General features: G+C 35.2%; 1 protein-coding gene and 1 pseudogene across 2 annotated transcripts; both read right to left on the reverse strand.

Annotated features, from left to right (window-relative positions):
* Positions 1–1,259: 1,259 nt before the first annotated feature.
* On the reverse strand, positions 1,260–9,534 carry LOC138874564 (F-box/kelch-repeat protein At3g06240-like; annotated as a pseudogene).
* A 3,342-nt stretch (positions 9,535–12,876) lies between these two features.
* LOC104237994 (F-box/kelch-repeat protein At3g06240-like) lies at positions 12,877–15,929 on the reverse strand. 2 transcript variants are annotated; one of them, XM_070153290.1, is made up of 2 exons: positions 14,729–15,929; positions 12,877–13,243 (listed from the first exon to the last, which is right to left on the reverse strand). In XM_070153290.1, the coding sequence occupies exon 1, from the start codon at positions 15,883–15,885 to the stop codon at positions 14,782–14,784; it is 1,104 nt and encodes a 367-aa protein (XP_070009391.1). In that variant the 5' UTR covers positions 15,886–15,929; the 3' UTR covers positions 12,877–13,243; positions 14,729–14,781. The 2 variants fall into 2 exon arrangements, with proteins under 2 accessions (XP_070009391.1, XP_070009408.1); XM_070153307.1 differs by lacking the exon at positions 12,877–13,243 and adding an exon at positions 13,459–14,029.
* Positions 15,930–18,650: the final 2,721 nt, after the last annotated feature.

Here is an 18,650-nt window from a genome sequence, read left to right on the forward strand (position 1 = left end):
CGGACTGGTCATTCAAAAATAGCCATTGTTTTCAAAGTCATTGAAAAATAGCCACTATTTTGCTGCAACATGGAAAGTTCCAGCATAATATACTGGATATCGGTGCACCTGTGTATGAACTTCCAGCACATTATGCTGGAACTCTAACATGCGAAAAGTTCCAGTATAATATACTGGAGATTGGAGTGCCGGTGCTCCAATCTCCAATATATTATGCTGGAACGGTATCCAGTATATTATACTGGAGTATTATTCTGGATTTTGAACAGTGTTTTCGTTCAGATTTATCTTTACATGAAAAGTGGCTAAATTTTGATTACTTTTGAAACTGTGGCAATTTTTGAATGATCACTTGTAAATCTGGCTATTTTTTTAATTTCTCCCAAAATTGGGAGTGTTCGAACTGCGATTTCTGATTGCATCTTTTTTCTGCCAAATAAGAATTACTTCATCTGTCGTAAAGAAAATGATATATTTCGAGAGTTAAGTTTTTAAATTTTGACCGGATATTAAATTATTAAATTTTTTGAAATAAAATTTACAAAGTTAGAAACTACATAAAAAGTATTACAGGTCAAAATAATTCAAAATTCAAAATTTTAAAAGGCATGTTAAAAAGTTGTGATAAAAAAAAGAAACTCGTTTGACTCCTCATATCCAAGATGTATAATTTTTTTGGGGACATAAGAAGTAATAGATGCCCCTAACACATTAGCGTCCACATCAAATAAGTGTCATATATTTTTATTTTATTTAAAAATATACTCCAAAACCACACCGATTCCGTCTCGATTTTGACCGTCATCCTTCCCCTATTTTAGCCATATCAATGTGAAATCCACGCCCTTTAGCTATATTACCTAAACAAATGTATGGATGATTATCAGCTAGAGATGTTTACAAATACTCATTTTGTCAAGTAAAGATGTTAAAATGGGAAAACGAGAGCTAAGAGTCAGAGCTAACTTTCCAGACATTTGCTTTGCATTCACATCTCAATCTATGCAACTATTCTATTGACTTGCACTGATTTGAATTTGCTTGTCATTTTTGCTCTATCGAGCACATTTATATACAACAGCAACAACAAACCTAGTGTAATCCCACAAGTGGGGCCTGGGGAGGGTAGTATATAAGCAGACCTTACCCTTACCTTACAATGATAGAGAGGTTGTTTCCGGTAGACTCTCGGCTCAAGGAACAGTGAAACTAAAGCCAGAGCACAGTTATATCTGATAAGCAATAAAACATACAACAGAGCTAGAAATTTTGATATTGCAACACAAAGGACAATATTGCTGCTTTAACATGATTGGAAACATTAGAACACCTCTTGTCAAATGAGTATGCAAATACTTACTCAGATCATCTACTCATCTAATGTCGAGAAACTCAACTGAGATATAGACAGTCAACAATACAAAACTCAAGTATGAGGGGGTTTCTCAAAAGGGAACTTTTCTCGAGACGTTTTCTGTAGTACTGCTTTTGTGTACTTCACCATATTCAAATCATAAGTGCAGGTTTTCCTCGAATACTCTTGTTCTATCATGGTGATTTGTCTTCAGTTTTGAAATTGTAACAGTTGCAACATCATAATGAAAGAGTAACACCCTTGGGATTAAAGTATATAGAGATTCTGGCCTCTGCACAAACACAACATTCCAATCAATAGAAGCACCAGAAGCAGATTAATTCCTGTGCAAGCAACAGAACAAAATCAATTTGGTATTATGTGGCATTACAAGAAATCGATATATGATAAGTTTGATTAAGAGTTGACTATACCCTTTTTATGCCAGACTCAGGTAATTTTTTCACTCAAGTTTATGTTACTTTGATGACAGGCTGAAACAAAAAGAGGGAAAAGAAGAACAGGTTCAAGGTTCACGGAAGACTCACAAATTTGGGAGTTTCTCTTCAATGGTTTAAATTATCCTTGCCTTGTAACAATGAGTTTTTGTAGTTTAAATAATACTTTTATTGGATTAAAAAGGCCAATGATTTAGCTAAAGGTGCATCTTTGATACTTAGAAATTAGAAATGCAAGCATAGTTTTCCCTAGAGTCCTAAACAAAGCCAAAAACAGCAGCTTTTGAATAATCTTGAGGAGAAAGATGACAAAGGTGGATACTACTACCAACAATCCACTCATACTGTAGCAAATAAATTAAGCATTCGCTCCGTCTATAGTTACCTTCTTAAGCGATAAGTACTGCCAAATCTCGATCTTTAGAGTCTCGGTATTCATAATCAAGGAGATAGATGATATAAACTCTTTTCCAGAATTTTGAGCAGCTACATAATAGTTTACCCTCACATTGCTTAAAAATGTAAAGCACAGAAGATGAACCGACAATAATTCAAGTTGACAGATTAGCTTATGATTCAGAGAAGGGCCTAAACATTTAAAACTTTCTTTCAAGACTGCATATGCTCAAAGTTAACTGTTTTTCTTCCTTAAAGCAGCAGCATCCAATAATGCTGAATCAACACCAATTCAAGTACGATGTGCATGCGTGACTACTTTATGTAATACAGTTTACCATTGTATATTTTCCAGCAACAACAACATACCCAATAAAATCTCACTAGTGGGGTCTGGGAAGGGTATGATGTACGCAGAACTTACCCCTACCCCGGAAAGGTAGAGAGGTTGTTTCCGGGAGACCCTCGGCTCAACAGAAGAGATAATAATATCAGGAAAAAAATGCAAGAAGAGATCTGTAACAACAAAAGAAGCAAGAGAAGTAATAATAATATCTTAAAATACACCAAATAAGTGAAAGGGAGTGCAGTAATACAATCCTATGCAAAACAACAAAATAGTGTGAACACAACATAGACCGCTACCAAACATAGGCAAAGCTCTATCATACTACCCGGTACAAAGAGGGAAAAACTATGCACTACCCCCTAGCCTACAACCCTAATGCTCGACCTCCACGCGTTCCTATCAAGAGCCATGTCCTCGGAAATCTGAAGACGCGTCATGTCTTGCCTGATCACCTCGCCCCAATTCTTCTTAGGCCGCCCTCTACCTCTTCTCGTACCTGCCAAAGCCAACCGCTCGCTCCTCCTAACCGGGGAATCTATGGTTCTCCTCCTACCACTGTATATTTTCTGATGAATTAATCACTGTATCTTCTTCAGGAAGGAAGAATTCTTATTAAAAGATTTCTTCAGGAAGGAAATTACCATTCACAAGACTCTGAGTCAGTAGCAATGATTTTAGTGAATCAAATATGGGGACCAAATTCAAAAATCACTACAGAAAAAGAAAATTAGAAAGTTAACACTAAAACCCGAGAATGTTTAAAGATGAGGAAGTACTTGATGTCATTAACCAGTGTGCCTGCGATAAAGCTCCAGGCCGAGGTGGATACACCATGGGTTTCTTCCAAAAATGTTAGTCAATTGTGAAAGAAGATATTCTGAAGGCGATTCAGTATTTCATAAACAAGAGAAGCTTGAATAGAGTTTTAAGGCTACATACATTGCTCTTATCCCCAAAAGGAAGGCAGCCAGGGAGTTGAAAGATTTTTAGACCAATTGGCCTAGTAGGAAGCTTCTACAAAGTTGTGGCTAAGTTACGAGGCACAGGAAGAGGAAGAGCCAAATGAAAGTTTGGAACCGTATGGAGCTTTAAGGTTGTGGGTTTGATTGAAACATTAATAGTTTTGTTATTCACCACCAAGACCAAGCCATAACATGAGAGAGCAACACTTACCCAGTTGACACGCACCTATATTGGCAGATGAACTTTGCAGGCAGTCGGGTGAGTAAGTTATAATTTCTTGGGGTGCGATTTCAGCTTTGCTCATTGCCATATAGTTGGATTTAGAGGAGAAACTACTAGGATAATCCTGCAGTGGATTTGTTAAACTAGGGTATGTTCTTGAATCAATGAATCCAAAGGGTCCTTAGGCTTACAGGCTAGTTATACAGAACTGACAATATATGGATTGTATAATAATAACATAGGGATTGTTATGCCATAGATTCTTGAACAATAACCTGAGGCTGTTTACTTTAAAGGCCTTTTTTCATTGTTAGTTACTCTTATCAATGTATTGTTAATACAGATATCTGTCTTGAGAGTTTTGTAGTAATAGAAAATACGATGAACCGCTAACCAGCAGGGTGGTTAGCTTCTAAAGTTGTGATAAACCTGATATCTATCTTAAGAGTCTTTTTAGTGATAGATCTTGACAACTAACAATCAAGGAGGTAAACGGCTTACCCAATATAAATCTTAAGAGTCTTTGTAGTGATAGACTTTAACAATTACAATCAAGGAGGTAAACAGCTACCATTATCTATCGTAAGAGTCTTTGTAGTGATAGATCTTGACAATTATACAACCAAGGAGGCAGACAACTTAATTTTTAATTTTTTTTTTTTTTTGGGTTTCTAGAGCAGCTAGATCACAGTTCTACCATTGGTATTGCTTAAAACAGTATCCATAGAGTGGCCAACAATAATTTTACATGAGTTACTTGTGATTCAAAGAAGAGTCAAAACATCTAAAACTATTACTTTTCAAGACTGCATGTGCTCAAAATTGAACTATTCCTTTTCCTTAAATAGCCACCATTCTATGATGTTGAATTGAAGCAAGTTACAATTCCAAGCATTTCCCTTTTTAATTGATTCAGTCAATCATTGTATATTTTCTTCACGATAGAAGAATTACCATCACAAAGCTCTATGCTAAGTTGCTTGGACTCGGGTGCGGGTATCCAATATGTGTGCGGATCTAGAGGTCGGATTGTTCGTGATCTAAATTTAAGATACAGATCCAGGTACAGATACGGGTGCAAGACTTGGCAATATTTAAAAATAGAGCTACAAAAATATGCCTAAATATGAGACATTATGTGGAAAATTTACATTAACTTGTAGAGTGCAGTAACTCAATCTTTTGTTCTCTAAGTTATAGGTAACTATCTAGAGATCTAGAGTAGATGTTGTCTTGAGAAATCAACTTGCCAAATCTTATCTCTAATTTCTCTGTATGTGGTCAAATTGCTCAATGTTGATCGACCGGATCCGATACGTATCCTATACTAATACTAGTGTTGGTATCGTGTCGACGCCGGTGCGACACCACAAATGAAGAGTCCACGCAACTTAGGCTCTATGAGGAAAGAATTACCATTCACGATACTCTATGGGATTTGTTTTATTGAATTAAATATGGGAACCAAATTAAACATATTAAACAAAATACACCAAAATGAATGAGAAATCGTGAAAATGTCTGTCTCATACCTGAATACAACATCATTTTAGAATTTTGCATCAAGTAATGAAGTTACCATCAATGTCCTTGTCAAACGTAGGACAGACAAGACTTCCCATGAAAGTTTTAGTTCCTTCACACATAGTAGTTATTCCATCAACCATCATATACCTCCACTGATCTTCTTTCACATTGTAGACAATCAACTTGTCTCCATCCACATCCAATACAACATCATCATCACTCATTAAACACAAGGGACGGCAAAGACTCATACCATAATCTATATTAGGTCCTGTAATCTTAAATCTGGTCCAGGACTCCTTAACTGGATACTCTCTCATCGTCTAGATACCAATGTTGATTTCTTGAGTCCAAGTGAACATACAAAGACATCCTCTAAGACCCACAAGCTTAATCCAAGCACAATAACCTTTATCAAGGGTAGTAGGTGCTGGCACATCCAACAATTTCTTATCAATTAAATCAAAAGCAACAATTATCTATGAATTATTAGGAGTTTTTATAGTCAACCAATGCAAAGCACCATTTACCAAAATCACAGAATAGCGCAAAGGAGCTTCATGATCATAAGTTAAACTCTGAGATCTCCTCCATACACCCATTCTCGCAGAGTAGATATCCACAAAAGTGTCCAGATTTTCATGCTCAATAACAGTGTAATAAAAGGAAAGAGTAACCGCCTTATAATCATCACAGCAAAATCACAGCCTAGACCAGACATGTTATAGCTACCAGGAATGGGAAGATTAAAATGAAAAATTGGAGTTCTACAGTACTGCAAAGTTGTGGGGTTGATTAAATTCTATCAAAAATTGCCAATTGCTAGAGCAAAAATGAGGGCCCTCTTTCCAAAGACAAGTGAAAAGAACTTCATATGGTTTTTTATCTTAAGAAAGTGCTAGCTTTCAGCTCTGTTTTGGATGTTTTTAGTGGCAGTTCCAGTCAGCCTTTGAAGTTTTTAATTTAGTGGCAGATAGGTTTTAGAAGAAATTTGAATCATGGGGAACTAGAAGATTTTTGTCAGATACTCTAGCAGGTGAACTCAGTCCAGATTAATCAAAGTCGGGTGGATTCCTTGAGTTGGACAGCTAGTAAAGATAAATTATTCTCAGTTAAAAGTTGTTACAGCATGCTGTTAAAGGAGTTAGGTCATTGGAAGATGATTTGGAAAACAAATGCTCCAGTTAAGGTAGCATGTTTAGAAAGGACTGCAACCTGGGGAGCATGTATAAAGCAACTTGCAGAAGAGGGGCTTTTCTCTGTGCAGTAGATGCTACTTATGTGAGGAATATCAGGAAGCAGTTGATCATCTATTCCTTCATTGCAAATTCTCTAAACACTGTTGGGAACTTTTTCTGAACAGACGTGGTATCTTATGGGCAATGCCTAAAGATGTAAGGGTATTATTAGAAATTGGCAGTCTCAAAGGGTTTCCAGAGGGCTGAAGCAGATATGGAAGACCATCCCACTTTGCATCTTATGGACCTTATGGATGGAGAGGAACAAAGCTTTTTGAAGGACAAGCTTTGTTGGACATAGATATCATATTTCTAGAGTCAAGAATATATGTTGCATAATCTGATTTTCTGGTGAAACGCGATCTATTAGTTAGCATGGACCAATACATGGATTTTCTAGAGTTGTTAGGAAGAAAAGAGTAGCAGCTTGTCTGGTTGGTCTTTGCATGAATTCTGTTTTCTTTTCTACCAGCTTGGTACAAATTTTACCTTATCAGGAAAGAAAAAAAGGTACTTCCTTTCAGCTCATGAGTTGTAATATATTTTGTGTTATCTGTCCTCAAATATTGTGGGATTTTTTGTTCATATAACACTTTTTGGAACCTATCTGTGAATTCAGCATTTATCTCAACATAACTAGTTTGCTAAATGCTCAACTAAACTGAGTCTTGAACCCACTCTAGCATGAATTGCCAAGATTCTAAAGGACTTAGACCTGGATAAAGAGATGAATGACTCGACTCAATTCTCTTTTTTTTTTTTAATCAGGTAAGAGTAATTTAATTTATGACAGTACCAAGAAGCAATGACTTGACTCAACTCTTCTTTAGACAAATATGTCCTAATATATAATCTAACATGAAGCATAATATAATGCCAAAAGCAACAAAAAATTAAATGATATATACAAGCAACATTAAGATAAGAAATTCTCACATCCAAATATTCTATCCATCACATCCCTTGCGGAAAATTAAGACATACTACACTCAACAAAGTTACCCTATCCAAAAGTGACCTTAATTTTTTACATTGTTTTCGTCGTAAGATACTAAATTTACAATGACATTTCACTTCAAATAATTAACAAAACTTTGAATTCTCAATTCTCTACGACGTCAGAATGACAATGAACCAAGACATGATGAAGCGCAATGTAATTTCTGGAGGCCTCAGACAGTGAATGATGAACAATCTTTAAGAAACAGCTTGAACTAAGAGGAAGCAGTTTAATTTCTGTGCAAGCATCAGAACAATGTGAATTCGATTTATCAATATAAGAATCTAGATGATTACTAATTATTCAACAAATTTGATTGGTCGATATGAGTTAATATCCTGTTACGGCAAATTGATGAAAGGTGTTATGCAGCATTACAATAAACCGATGTAAAGCCATGAAATGTTGTAGTTTACACTTTAGGCTACATCCTAGAGGTTAATAGACTATATTTGTAACATGATAGCAGCTTGAGAAAAATAAAAAATAAAAACTGGCTATACTCCTTAGAAAGGCAACTTATTTGGCTAAAGGTGCGTCCTTGATAGTACTGTTGAAATACAACCGCTTTTGAATAATCTAATGGAGAAAGAGGATAAAGGTGGATAATACAACGGAAAATGTTCTCGTAATACCTGTATACAGAATCATCTCGCGCATCAAACAATAGATTAGCCCTCAGTTTCCTTCGACAAAGGAAGGAGAGACAAGACTATCCATAAAGGTTCGAGCTTCACACATAATAGGGGATGCATCAACCATCAGATCCCTACGTTGATTCTCTTTCATATTGTATACAACCAACTCTTCTTCAATATCCAATAGAACATCATCATCAGTCACTGAACACAATAGTGTACACATAGATCTATCTAAATTTGGTTCTGTAATCGTAAATTTGGTCCAAGACTCCTTAACCCCATACTCTTTCATCATCCAACATGTAACTGTGTCCATGTCTTTACCTATACCGGTGAATATACAAAGACATCCTCTAAGAACCACAAGATTACACAGTGAGTAATTACTACCAAGACCAGTAGGTCCTGCTACCTCCAAGAATTTCTCATCACTCAAATGAAAAGCAGCAATTACAAATGAATACTGAGAAGTTTTACAGACCAACCAATGCAAAACCCCATTCACCAAAACCCCAGAAGCACGGTCACTAAGTGGATGATCATAAGGAGAACTCTCAAGTCTCTTCCAAAGACCCTTTTTCAGAGAGTAAATATCCACAAAAGTGTCCATAATTGCAGGCTCATTTTCATCAAATGAATCATAATAAGAAAGAGTTACCACCTTATAATCATCGCTAAGTGTATCGTACCCAAAACCATACATGCTACAGCTACCTGGCACAGGAAGAGCCAAATCAAAATTTGGAATTTTATGGTACTCTAAGGTAGTGGGGTTGATCAAATATTTAGCCTCTTCCCTCTTAATCACCAAGACCAAGCCATTACATGAGCCAGCAACACTTACCCAGCTGTTTGACAGCTGCTGCAAATTAAGCGTCCTTGAGATGATATCGATTCCATTTTCGGGGTTGTGGTTAAACGTGATAGTTTGAAGTTCGCGATACTAAGAGACATAGATGAGTTTCTCTTCTCCTTTATGGGCATGGATTGTTTGGTGAGATTTGATGAATTGTGGGTCTGAGAGAAGGTTACACCACTGCTTTGACACGCACCTATATTGTCCTATGAACTTTGCAGGTAGGAGGGGAAGTATGTCAATTATGATTTCTTCGGGTAGTTTTGCAGCTTTGCTCATCACCATAGTTGGATTTGGAGTACGGTAGTTACCTTTGGCTAGGGTATTGTCTATGCGTCTTTGCTCTGGAGCTGGTTTCAAATTTCAGAGGAAGTTTGGGAAAAGGGTCAAATTGCCCATTGAACTCTCACAAATTGTTCAATGTCGCCTCCTCAAATGTATTTTTTGTCTTATTAAAACGAGGCTGAGATGATTGCGTGGAAGCCTCACTGAGTACGTGTGAGAGTTTGATAATAGTGGGTACGAGGAGAGTTAGATCGAAGAAGTATTTGGAAGAGGCGATTAGGCAGGACATAGTAAGATTAGTAGGCAATCGAGCATCTTTCTTCTCGTACTAGTAATGGTAGCGTTAATCTCGTATTTTCATATTCATAGATTTCTATTACTACCTATGTTATTTATGATTTGATTTTATTAGTATAGCATACTCACTATACTCCACAGATACATCGATATATTGTTGTTATTGTTGTTACACTGTGAAGCTTTTTTATAAAGCGAAAATAGAGTCATATAATATGTGACAGAGGAAAATATTTGTAGTAGTGGCATTTTTAGAGTTTGTACTTTTGATATAGATGTTTTAAAAAAAATTATGAATGGGAACTTGAGATCGGTTATAATCGAAATTTGAAAAATGGTAAAGCTAAGAAGTTATTAGATAAAATGCTTTTGAGATTTTTACCTAATCATCCTACATTATAAACCTATTTACACTAACTTGAGAGAATTTTCACTTAATTACTTTTAATAGCAAAGGTTTCTTGCCACATGGGGTTATGCATATAAACGATCCCAATCTCTAGTAAGTAGGTGAGGTAAATCAAATTTATCCAATCCCCCCCCCCTCAATGTAGGTAACTTCATTTACTTTATGTTCATCTTCTATCATTGGAAGTCATTAGTTGATCGACTAATTGAATAGCAACTTTTGACTCGATAGATTGTGCCAGCTTTAGTTGATCGACCATATTTTAGTTGTGACACTAATAGGCAGATTAGTACTATATTTCCAGCCAGATACTGAAAGGACATGTCACGACCCAAATCGATGGGTCGCGATGGGTGCCTGAGTCCTACCTGTCAAACACTCCTAAGCATGCATCTAAGATACGAGTCTGAATAACATCTGCTGAGTTACGAAAGTAACATACAAGAAGGAAACCTGTCTTCAAGGCATATGTACGTATATAGGCAGAATACAGTGGGCGAGCCGGCAAAGCTGTTATAGACAACTATACATCCAAAACTGAAAGCCGTCAAGGCCACATACAACTCAACTAGACATACTGTCTACAAACCTCTAATGAAAACATAGTTGTACAAAGACGCGACTGAGCCACGTCATACCCATATATATATATATATATATATATATATATATATATATATATGTATCGTACCAAAAACAAAGCAGCTCCGGATCAAGTGGAGCACGCCAACTCTCGTTGATCGGGGATCCTAAGGAGGGGGACCGTCAGCTTGCCTACCTGCACCCGCGGGCATGAAACGCAAGCCCCGTGAAATAGGGTGTCAGCATGAAAAATGTACTGAGTATGTAAGACATGAAAATTAGTACGTAAAAGACATAGTGAAACATGGAATACAAAAACACATCTTTAAATCTGAATAACTTTGTAAATTCTGAAACGTTTATAATGTCATGCACGTGCGTATAAATGTCGTGTCATGCATAGGTATGGGTGTACATAATATCATTAAGCCACTGAGGGCATCCCATCATATCATCTCGGCATTGTGGGCAACATCATCAACATATACCAGCAGATCAGGTGGTGGTACGTATATAACGCTGTAACCTTTTTCCCATATCCCATATACATATATTTATGTATATACGCGTATATAACGTCATCTGGTTATGGGTCAATGCACATGTATGAAATGCATGAAAAATACGTAATAATCTCAATATTCCTTCCGGATAAACTTTTCCAACTGCGTATTATTCTGAGACCCATGAATAGAAAATAATAATAATTTTCATGGGGAATCAAGAATATAGACACCCTTAATAATTTTATGAATAGAATAATTTATGAAAACTGTGTGTTTGCTCATTTCTTCAGTATCATATGGACCATGCCAAAAGAAAGAAGGGATGACCTTAACATACCTGTTTCTTGAATTATTTCAACAAATTTGCTTCTGCGAAGTTCTTGAACGGAATTTATACTTTGAATTTGAAATTGGAACGAAATTCTTAATAGAATAAGATGTAATTGGAACGAAATTCTTGACAGAATGAGATGTAATTGGAACGAACTTCTTGACTTGAACTATTTGAATGAATGTAATTGGAACGAAATTCTTAGCTTTCTTCCAACGTTTTTGTTGGATTTGGTTGAAGCTTCTGTTTCTAATTCCTTACTTTCAGAAAGGATTAAATCAAGTTCCTTTCAAGACTTATCTATTAAGTCACTTTAGACTTAGACACCTATACCTTTATTCAATGAGTCATTTCTCTTAATTAGTGGCCTTGTGCCACGTAGAGACGGGGTGAAAGATTAGAAATCTTTATTCACTTATTAGTTAACTGGGTAATGTCCTGTTATCCGGTAATTAATTAATTACCCGCATGATTTAAAAATTACCACAAATTACTTAAAATTCTATTTATTTTTAAAATACTTCATATTTACTTTATATATTATACTACCGTGGTCATATGGTACCTTGCATGGTACTAGTTCATAATTATCGGGTATTATCGCTCGACCCGTATTTTATTCCAAATTGGCCACTTTCAACGAAACTCATTTTCTTTAATTCGTGTACCCTTTATTCTTCAGGACACTTATTTATCGCTTGTTATAAATAACGTAAATACGTTAACGTCAAAATGAGCTCATCCCCGAGTCTACGTCAATTAACCGAAGATGAAACTTTTAACGTACGAAAACGCGAGATGTAACAGGACAGTATAAGTTCAGTTTTTCCTGTATGCTAATAGAAGGTTGTATACAGTTAAAACCTAGCCTATCCGATTTTACTATTTGATTGAAACCAGAGAATTGCATCGAAGGCCAACCTCGCAGTGGATCAGACTAGAGCACGAAGACAAGGTATCGAGTTCGAGAATCGAGGTGCCTGTCGAGATCGAGGCCAAGCGATCGAGACCAAATACGACAGACTTCGAGCGAAGCGCAATAACGGAAAAGCGGGATATCCGTGAGTGGTCGAAGATCACGGGGAAAATCCCCGAACAGATCAAATCAAAGGCAACTGTTTAGGCTAATCATGAGATTTACTCTACTATATAAAGAGGGCTCTAATCATTTTGTAAACACCTTATATTCATGCATATCAAAGCAATACAATACTTTCTAGCTTATATTCTTGTTCATCAGATTGTTATATTTTTAACTGTTCTTGCATCGATCAGTTCGAGGGTATTCAAACTTGAGGGCTGAATTTCGTTCAAACATTGTTTGCCTTATCTTATTGTTAATTTCTATTACTAGTCTTTACATTTATCAATTGGTATTAGGTGAAATCATGTGTCCTTAAAACCACATTATAAGTTTAATTGTTATCCAATTTTAAGGGTAAACAAAGGCAAAGCTAGAATATTATGCAAACTTAAAGTAAACCCTCTTGTTATATGGGCAAGTAGAATAGTTAGTCAGACCATCTATGATCTATTCACCTGAAAGTTGAGAAACTCAACTGAGATATAAACTCTCTAACAAACAAAATCACATTAGAGGGTTTGCTCAAAAGGTCCCCTTTCTCCTAGCTCTGCAACAGTTGTCTTTACATAACAGCAATATACAAATCAAAGTGCAAGTCTCCATCGAAAACTCTCCTATCATAGTTTACCGAGTAGCACCATTGGGCTTTAAATATAGAGAGATCCATGCCTCCTTAAAAACATGCAGTTCTCTTGACATTCCATTTCATAGGAACCGGGAAAATGTCAGAGAAGTAGACTAATTCCTGTGCAAGCATCAGAGCAGTGTCAATTTGGCATTAATTGCATTACAGGAAGATGTAAATCCATAAAATGCTACTCTGTAGTCTGTACCCTATAAAATCTATTCTTCAATTAATGAAATCAATTCTTTTCCATTTTTGGAAGGGGAGCCCCACCAGGGAGGTGGGAAGATTCTTTAGCCTGTCCATAGATTATATTTTATAACAGGACAGAAAACTTGAGAAAATAAAGAATAAATATGAAAACCAGCAATGTTCCTTAAAACTTACAAGGCACGTTGCATCCTTCATAATACTGCTAAAATAGTTACTACTAGGCAAAGAAAATAGTGGTATAATCCATAAGAAAAATAGGACAAACAAATAAATAACAACCAAAACGTAACATTTTTTTCCATCAAGAGTTCATATGTGCTTCTTAGAAATTTTTCATCTTATGTTCTTAGTGAAGATGGTAAATAAGCTGAACCAGTAACCAGCAGGTTGCCTTCTTAAGCTATAAGTACTACCCAATATCTATCTATCTCCAAAGTCTTTGTAGTCATGGATCTTGAATCGAAAGATAGATTGGGAGGAAATGGCCTATCAATCATGACCTTTGCTTGAACCAGTCAGGGAGCTCTCAACTGAGTTGTTTATGGTTCTCGAACTTCATCTCTAGTTGGGGGCGCCTAGAGGACGGGCGGGAATGCAGTGGAGCGGAGACAGGGGAGCCGGTTCCTACTGGAAGGGGGGGAGGAGACGGCCATCTCGAGGTACATGACGACCTACATATAACACCGGCAAGACCTGGAAAGACGACACAATTGGGTGTTACTACATTTGTATCGAAGAGATGCGACAAAGTGTTCAGATCATTGTGCAATGTCTTAATCAAATGCCTGGTGGCACGATGAAAGCCGGTGACTGTAAGTTATGTCCTGCATCACGACCTTGAATGATTCCTTTCATTTAGAAAGGACAACGGCATTTGGACTATCTCCGAGATTGAAGACTGATACAATAAAGGAGGTACACAACATAATCACTGTTTTTCTTGTAGTTCAGACTTCAGAGCAGCTAGATAGCAGCCAGTTTTATCCTCAGGTTGCTTAAAATTGCTATGCACAGAAGTGGCGAGCAATTATTCTAAATGAGTTTATTTGAGATTTACTCATGATTCAAAGAAGACTCTAAACATCTAAAACTATTCCATGCTAGAATGCATATACTCAAACTTGAATTATTCTTTTTTCCTTTAAAGCACCACTAATCTGTAACGTTGAATTGAGGCAAGCCACTAAGCCTAGTTTTTCCTTTTCATGTAATACAATTAATCACTATATATTTTCTTCAGGAAGGGCGAATAACCACCACTAAACTCTATGAGGACCAAAGAATTACCGTGTCAATACAATTCATCTTATAGAATCAAATATAGGGCCAAATTAACAGTACAAGGTATAATAAAAACTGAATAAGAACTTGTGAAAAAAATTCATGTAATACCTGCACACAACATCATCTCAAAATATTGCATCAAGAAAAAGAGTAACGAGCTTCTAGCCAAACGTAGGAGAAACAAGACTCTCCCTAAAGATTGCAGTTCCTGCGTTCTCACACATGGTAGGAATCCCATCAACCATCATATTCCTCCACCGATCCTCTCTCATACTGTAGACAATCAACTCTCCATCCGCATCTAGTAAAACATCATCCTCACTCATTAAACACAATGGTATCAGATCAGTCACCGAATCCGGTCCTTTAACTACAAATTTGGTCCAAGACTCCTCAACCCCATAGTCTTTCATCATCCAAACATCAATTTCGTCCTCATCTGTATTAGTGAACATACAAAGACACCCTCTAAGAGCCACAAGCTTATTAAACACAAAATTACCTTTATCAAGAGTACTTGGTGCTGGCACCTCCAAGAATTTATCATCACTTAAATCGAAAGCAACAATTACTGATGAATAACCGGAGGTTTTACTACTAGCTAACCAATGCAAAGCCCCATTTACCAAAACACCAGAAGCAAGTTGAGGAACTACATGATCATAAGGAGAACTCTCAAGTCTCCTCCAAATATCCTTTCTCACATAGTAAACATCCACAAAAGTATAATCTATATCTGGCTCATATTCATTATCCGTATCGTAATAAGAAAGAGTAACCACCTTATAATCACCACTAACAACATCATAGCCTAAACCATACATGCTAAAGCTACCAGGCACAGGAAGAGCCAAATCAAATTGTGGAATTTCAAAGTACCCTAAGGTTGTGGGGTTGATCAAAAATTTGATTTCCTCGTCATTAACCACTAAGACGAAGCCATTACATGAGCCAGCAACACTTACCCAATTGTCTTCAAGTTGCTGAAAACTAAGCTTTCTTGAAATGGCATCAATTGTTCCATTTTGGGGGTTGTGGTTAAAAGTGATAGTGTGAAGAGAGTGAGAATCAGAGACAAGAATGAGGTTTTCTTCTTCTTTGTGGGAATTGATAGTGAGCTGAGCTGAGATGAATTGGGGGTCTGACAGAAGAGAACACCACTGCTTTGATATACACCTGAATTGACCTATGGACTTAGCAGGAAGCCGGGATAGTATGTCAACTATGATTTCTTGGGGTAGTTTTTCAGCTTTGCTCAGTGCCATAGTTGGCCTAGGGCTGACTTCAAATATAGCGAAAGAATCGGGTTTGATTCTTGATTTCTGGTTGTAAGGAACACTTCCTTTCTTAATCGAATAGACCCCACATCTACCAATTATAAAATATTATTTTTCATTTTTTTTTCTTTCAAAGTTTGAATTTCTTTTTTCTTTTTACTTGCCGCCTTAAATATGGAGCGTTTCAGCTTTTAATAAGCATTACTCAACATGAATCGAATTAATTGGAGCTCCAATGCGGAAAAAAAAAATCTTTTTCAAAATTTGAAAATCTGAAATACAAATACAAAATTTATGAAATGTTATGAATACAAGGAACTAAAGTGGCTGTCCATTTAATTTTTACATCACATACATGAATAACTTATATTTATATGCATCTATTTAATATGTAACTTTATTCTTGTTTTCGAGGATGAAGCTTTGTAACTATAAATAAAGCATTTCTGGCTCATGGATAAAATACTTGAAATAAGAAGAAAAGTCCTCTCCTCATCTCTTGCCTACTCTTATTTAATACTACTAGTTAATTGATCCGCACTTCGCGCGGTAAGATAATTCATTTTTTAAATTTAGTTGATATAGAGCAAGAAAAATGCACAAATCTTCATACTTTATCCATAAATGGGTTTCAAGGAAGTCGATTGGCATTCTGGTAAGGAACATTAGAACATAGAAATACAACATGAATATAAATAAACTCAACAATAATTGACCAAAACATCATGAAAAAACTACAATAACGATAAATTATTCATGGAGACAGGCACAATTGCCGTGAATAAATTAAAATACCAATGAAATATCTTGTATGATGTAGCTCCAAAAACAAAGCAAACTATAATAAAACTACTAACAAACAATCAAATTCTAATAAAGTATTTCTCCATCACAATATTTCATATCTATCTATCTATCTATCTATCTATCTATCTATCTATCTATCTATCTATCTATCTATATTAAAAGCACGACGGCCGTTAGCGAAATATCGTTCACCCTTTTTAACCTTTAAAAATAGAGTACACACTAGACAGAATAGTCATTTAACTATTTTTCTAATATTTAAGACTTCAAAATTACCTTAATTTTTTATATTATCTTTTTCCTTATTTAACTATATAATATACCATGTATGTAAAACAAATATTAGCAAAGTCAAAGTAGGAAACTAGCGTGTACTTAGAAGTCGGACTCCTTTAATTCTTTAGAATATTACTATTTTAGTAAAAATAAAGTGAAATTAAATGAAAGGGAATAAGCAGGGGAAGCGAATAAAGTCTCCTGCCGTGAGAACTCCTTATTCTTTTTTTTCTTAAATTCAAAATTTCACTATTTAGTGTAAATATTCCAAAGGTTATTCACTATCAACGACTTTACAACAAGTAACTTAAAATAATTAAAGGGTACATGTACATTAAAATTTACTAATAAAAGAATAGATTTAATTTTAACTCAAAAACTATTGAAATTTTCTATACATCATAAATCAAACCTATAAATCATTAATCAAACCTATAGACGTAACATGACGAGCAAAATATACATCTTTACAAAAGACAGGAATACAATTTTCAAAATAATTATACTTATATTATAGTAATAATAAACGATAATGTATTTTAAATTTTTTATTAAACTTATACATGTCAAAGCACAAACCCAATAGATAATTGAAGCATAAACAAGATACCGAAATTTATACATCTAAATTAATAGTAATATATTGTACATATTTCTTTATAAGAAATTTAAGGATAAAATAGTAGAAAATAAATTATATTATAAATAAGTCATCATTTTTAATGTTTTCCTTTTCTGGCATTCAGTCAAACGAATGATAGCCTCACTATATTTTTTATTAAACTATTTATCATAAATACTAATCCAAACGTAATTATTTTTCAGACTTTGTAATTTCAAGTTCACAACTATTGAAGTCTCCTAATACAACGTAAATCAAAGCTGTAAACATATTAGGACGAGTAAAAATATTATCTATAAATAAGTTTACAAATAATAAGACTACATTTGAAAATAATATAATTATAGTAATAATAACTATAATGTACTTTAATTTTTTGCCGAATTTTTACATGTTAAAACACAAACCCAATCAGATAAGTGAGCAACAACAACGATCCAATAAAATTTCACAAAGTGAGGTCTGGAAATCAAATAAGTGAGCATAAATAAAATATTGGAATTTATATATCAAAATTATACTAATAAATCATATGTAGTTTTTAAGAATTTAAGGATGAAATGGTAGGGAAAAAATGTATTGTAAATAACTTGTCATTTTTTCCTTTTCTTGCATTTAGTCCAACACATGATGATGCCTCACTATTTTTTTTATTAAATTATTTATTATAAGATTAATTCAACGGTAGTCATTTTTATATTTTATATTTTCAATATTAATTTTTTGGGAGCTATAAGACCAACTTTTTTATTCTCTTTTACATTGTGTTTTCAGTATTAGGTCACTAAATGTGGGTCATTACTTGTTTTAAAAATAAATTATGTATTTCGAGGCCTTAAAAACCTCTTTCGGTCTCACTTCGATTTGCGTGCGCAGTCCAGGCGCGTAATCGGAAAGCCATTATGTGAAAATCTGTAAAAAATAATGAATTTTGTTTTTAAAATGAATTTAAGTTGACTTCGGTCAACATTTTAGGTAAACGGACCTAGGCCCGTGATTTGACGATCCCAGAGGGTCTGTAGGAAAATATGGGACTTGGGCGTATGCC

The sequence above is a fragment of the Nicotiana sylvestris genome, chromosome 1, assembly GCF_000393655.2.
Source record: "Nicotiana sylvestris chromosome 1, ASM39365v2, whole genome shotgun sequence".
NCBI classification, from domain to species: domain Eukaryota; kingdom Viridiplantae; phylum Streptophyta; class Magnoliopsida; order Solanales; family Solanaceae; genus Nicotiana; species Nicotiana sylvestris.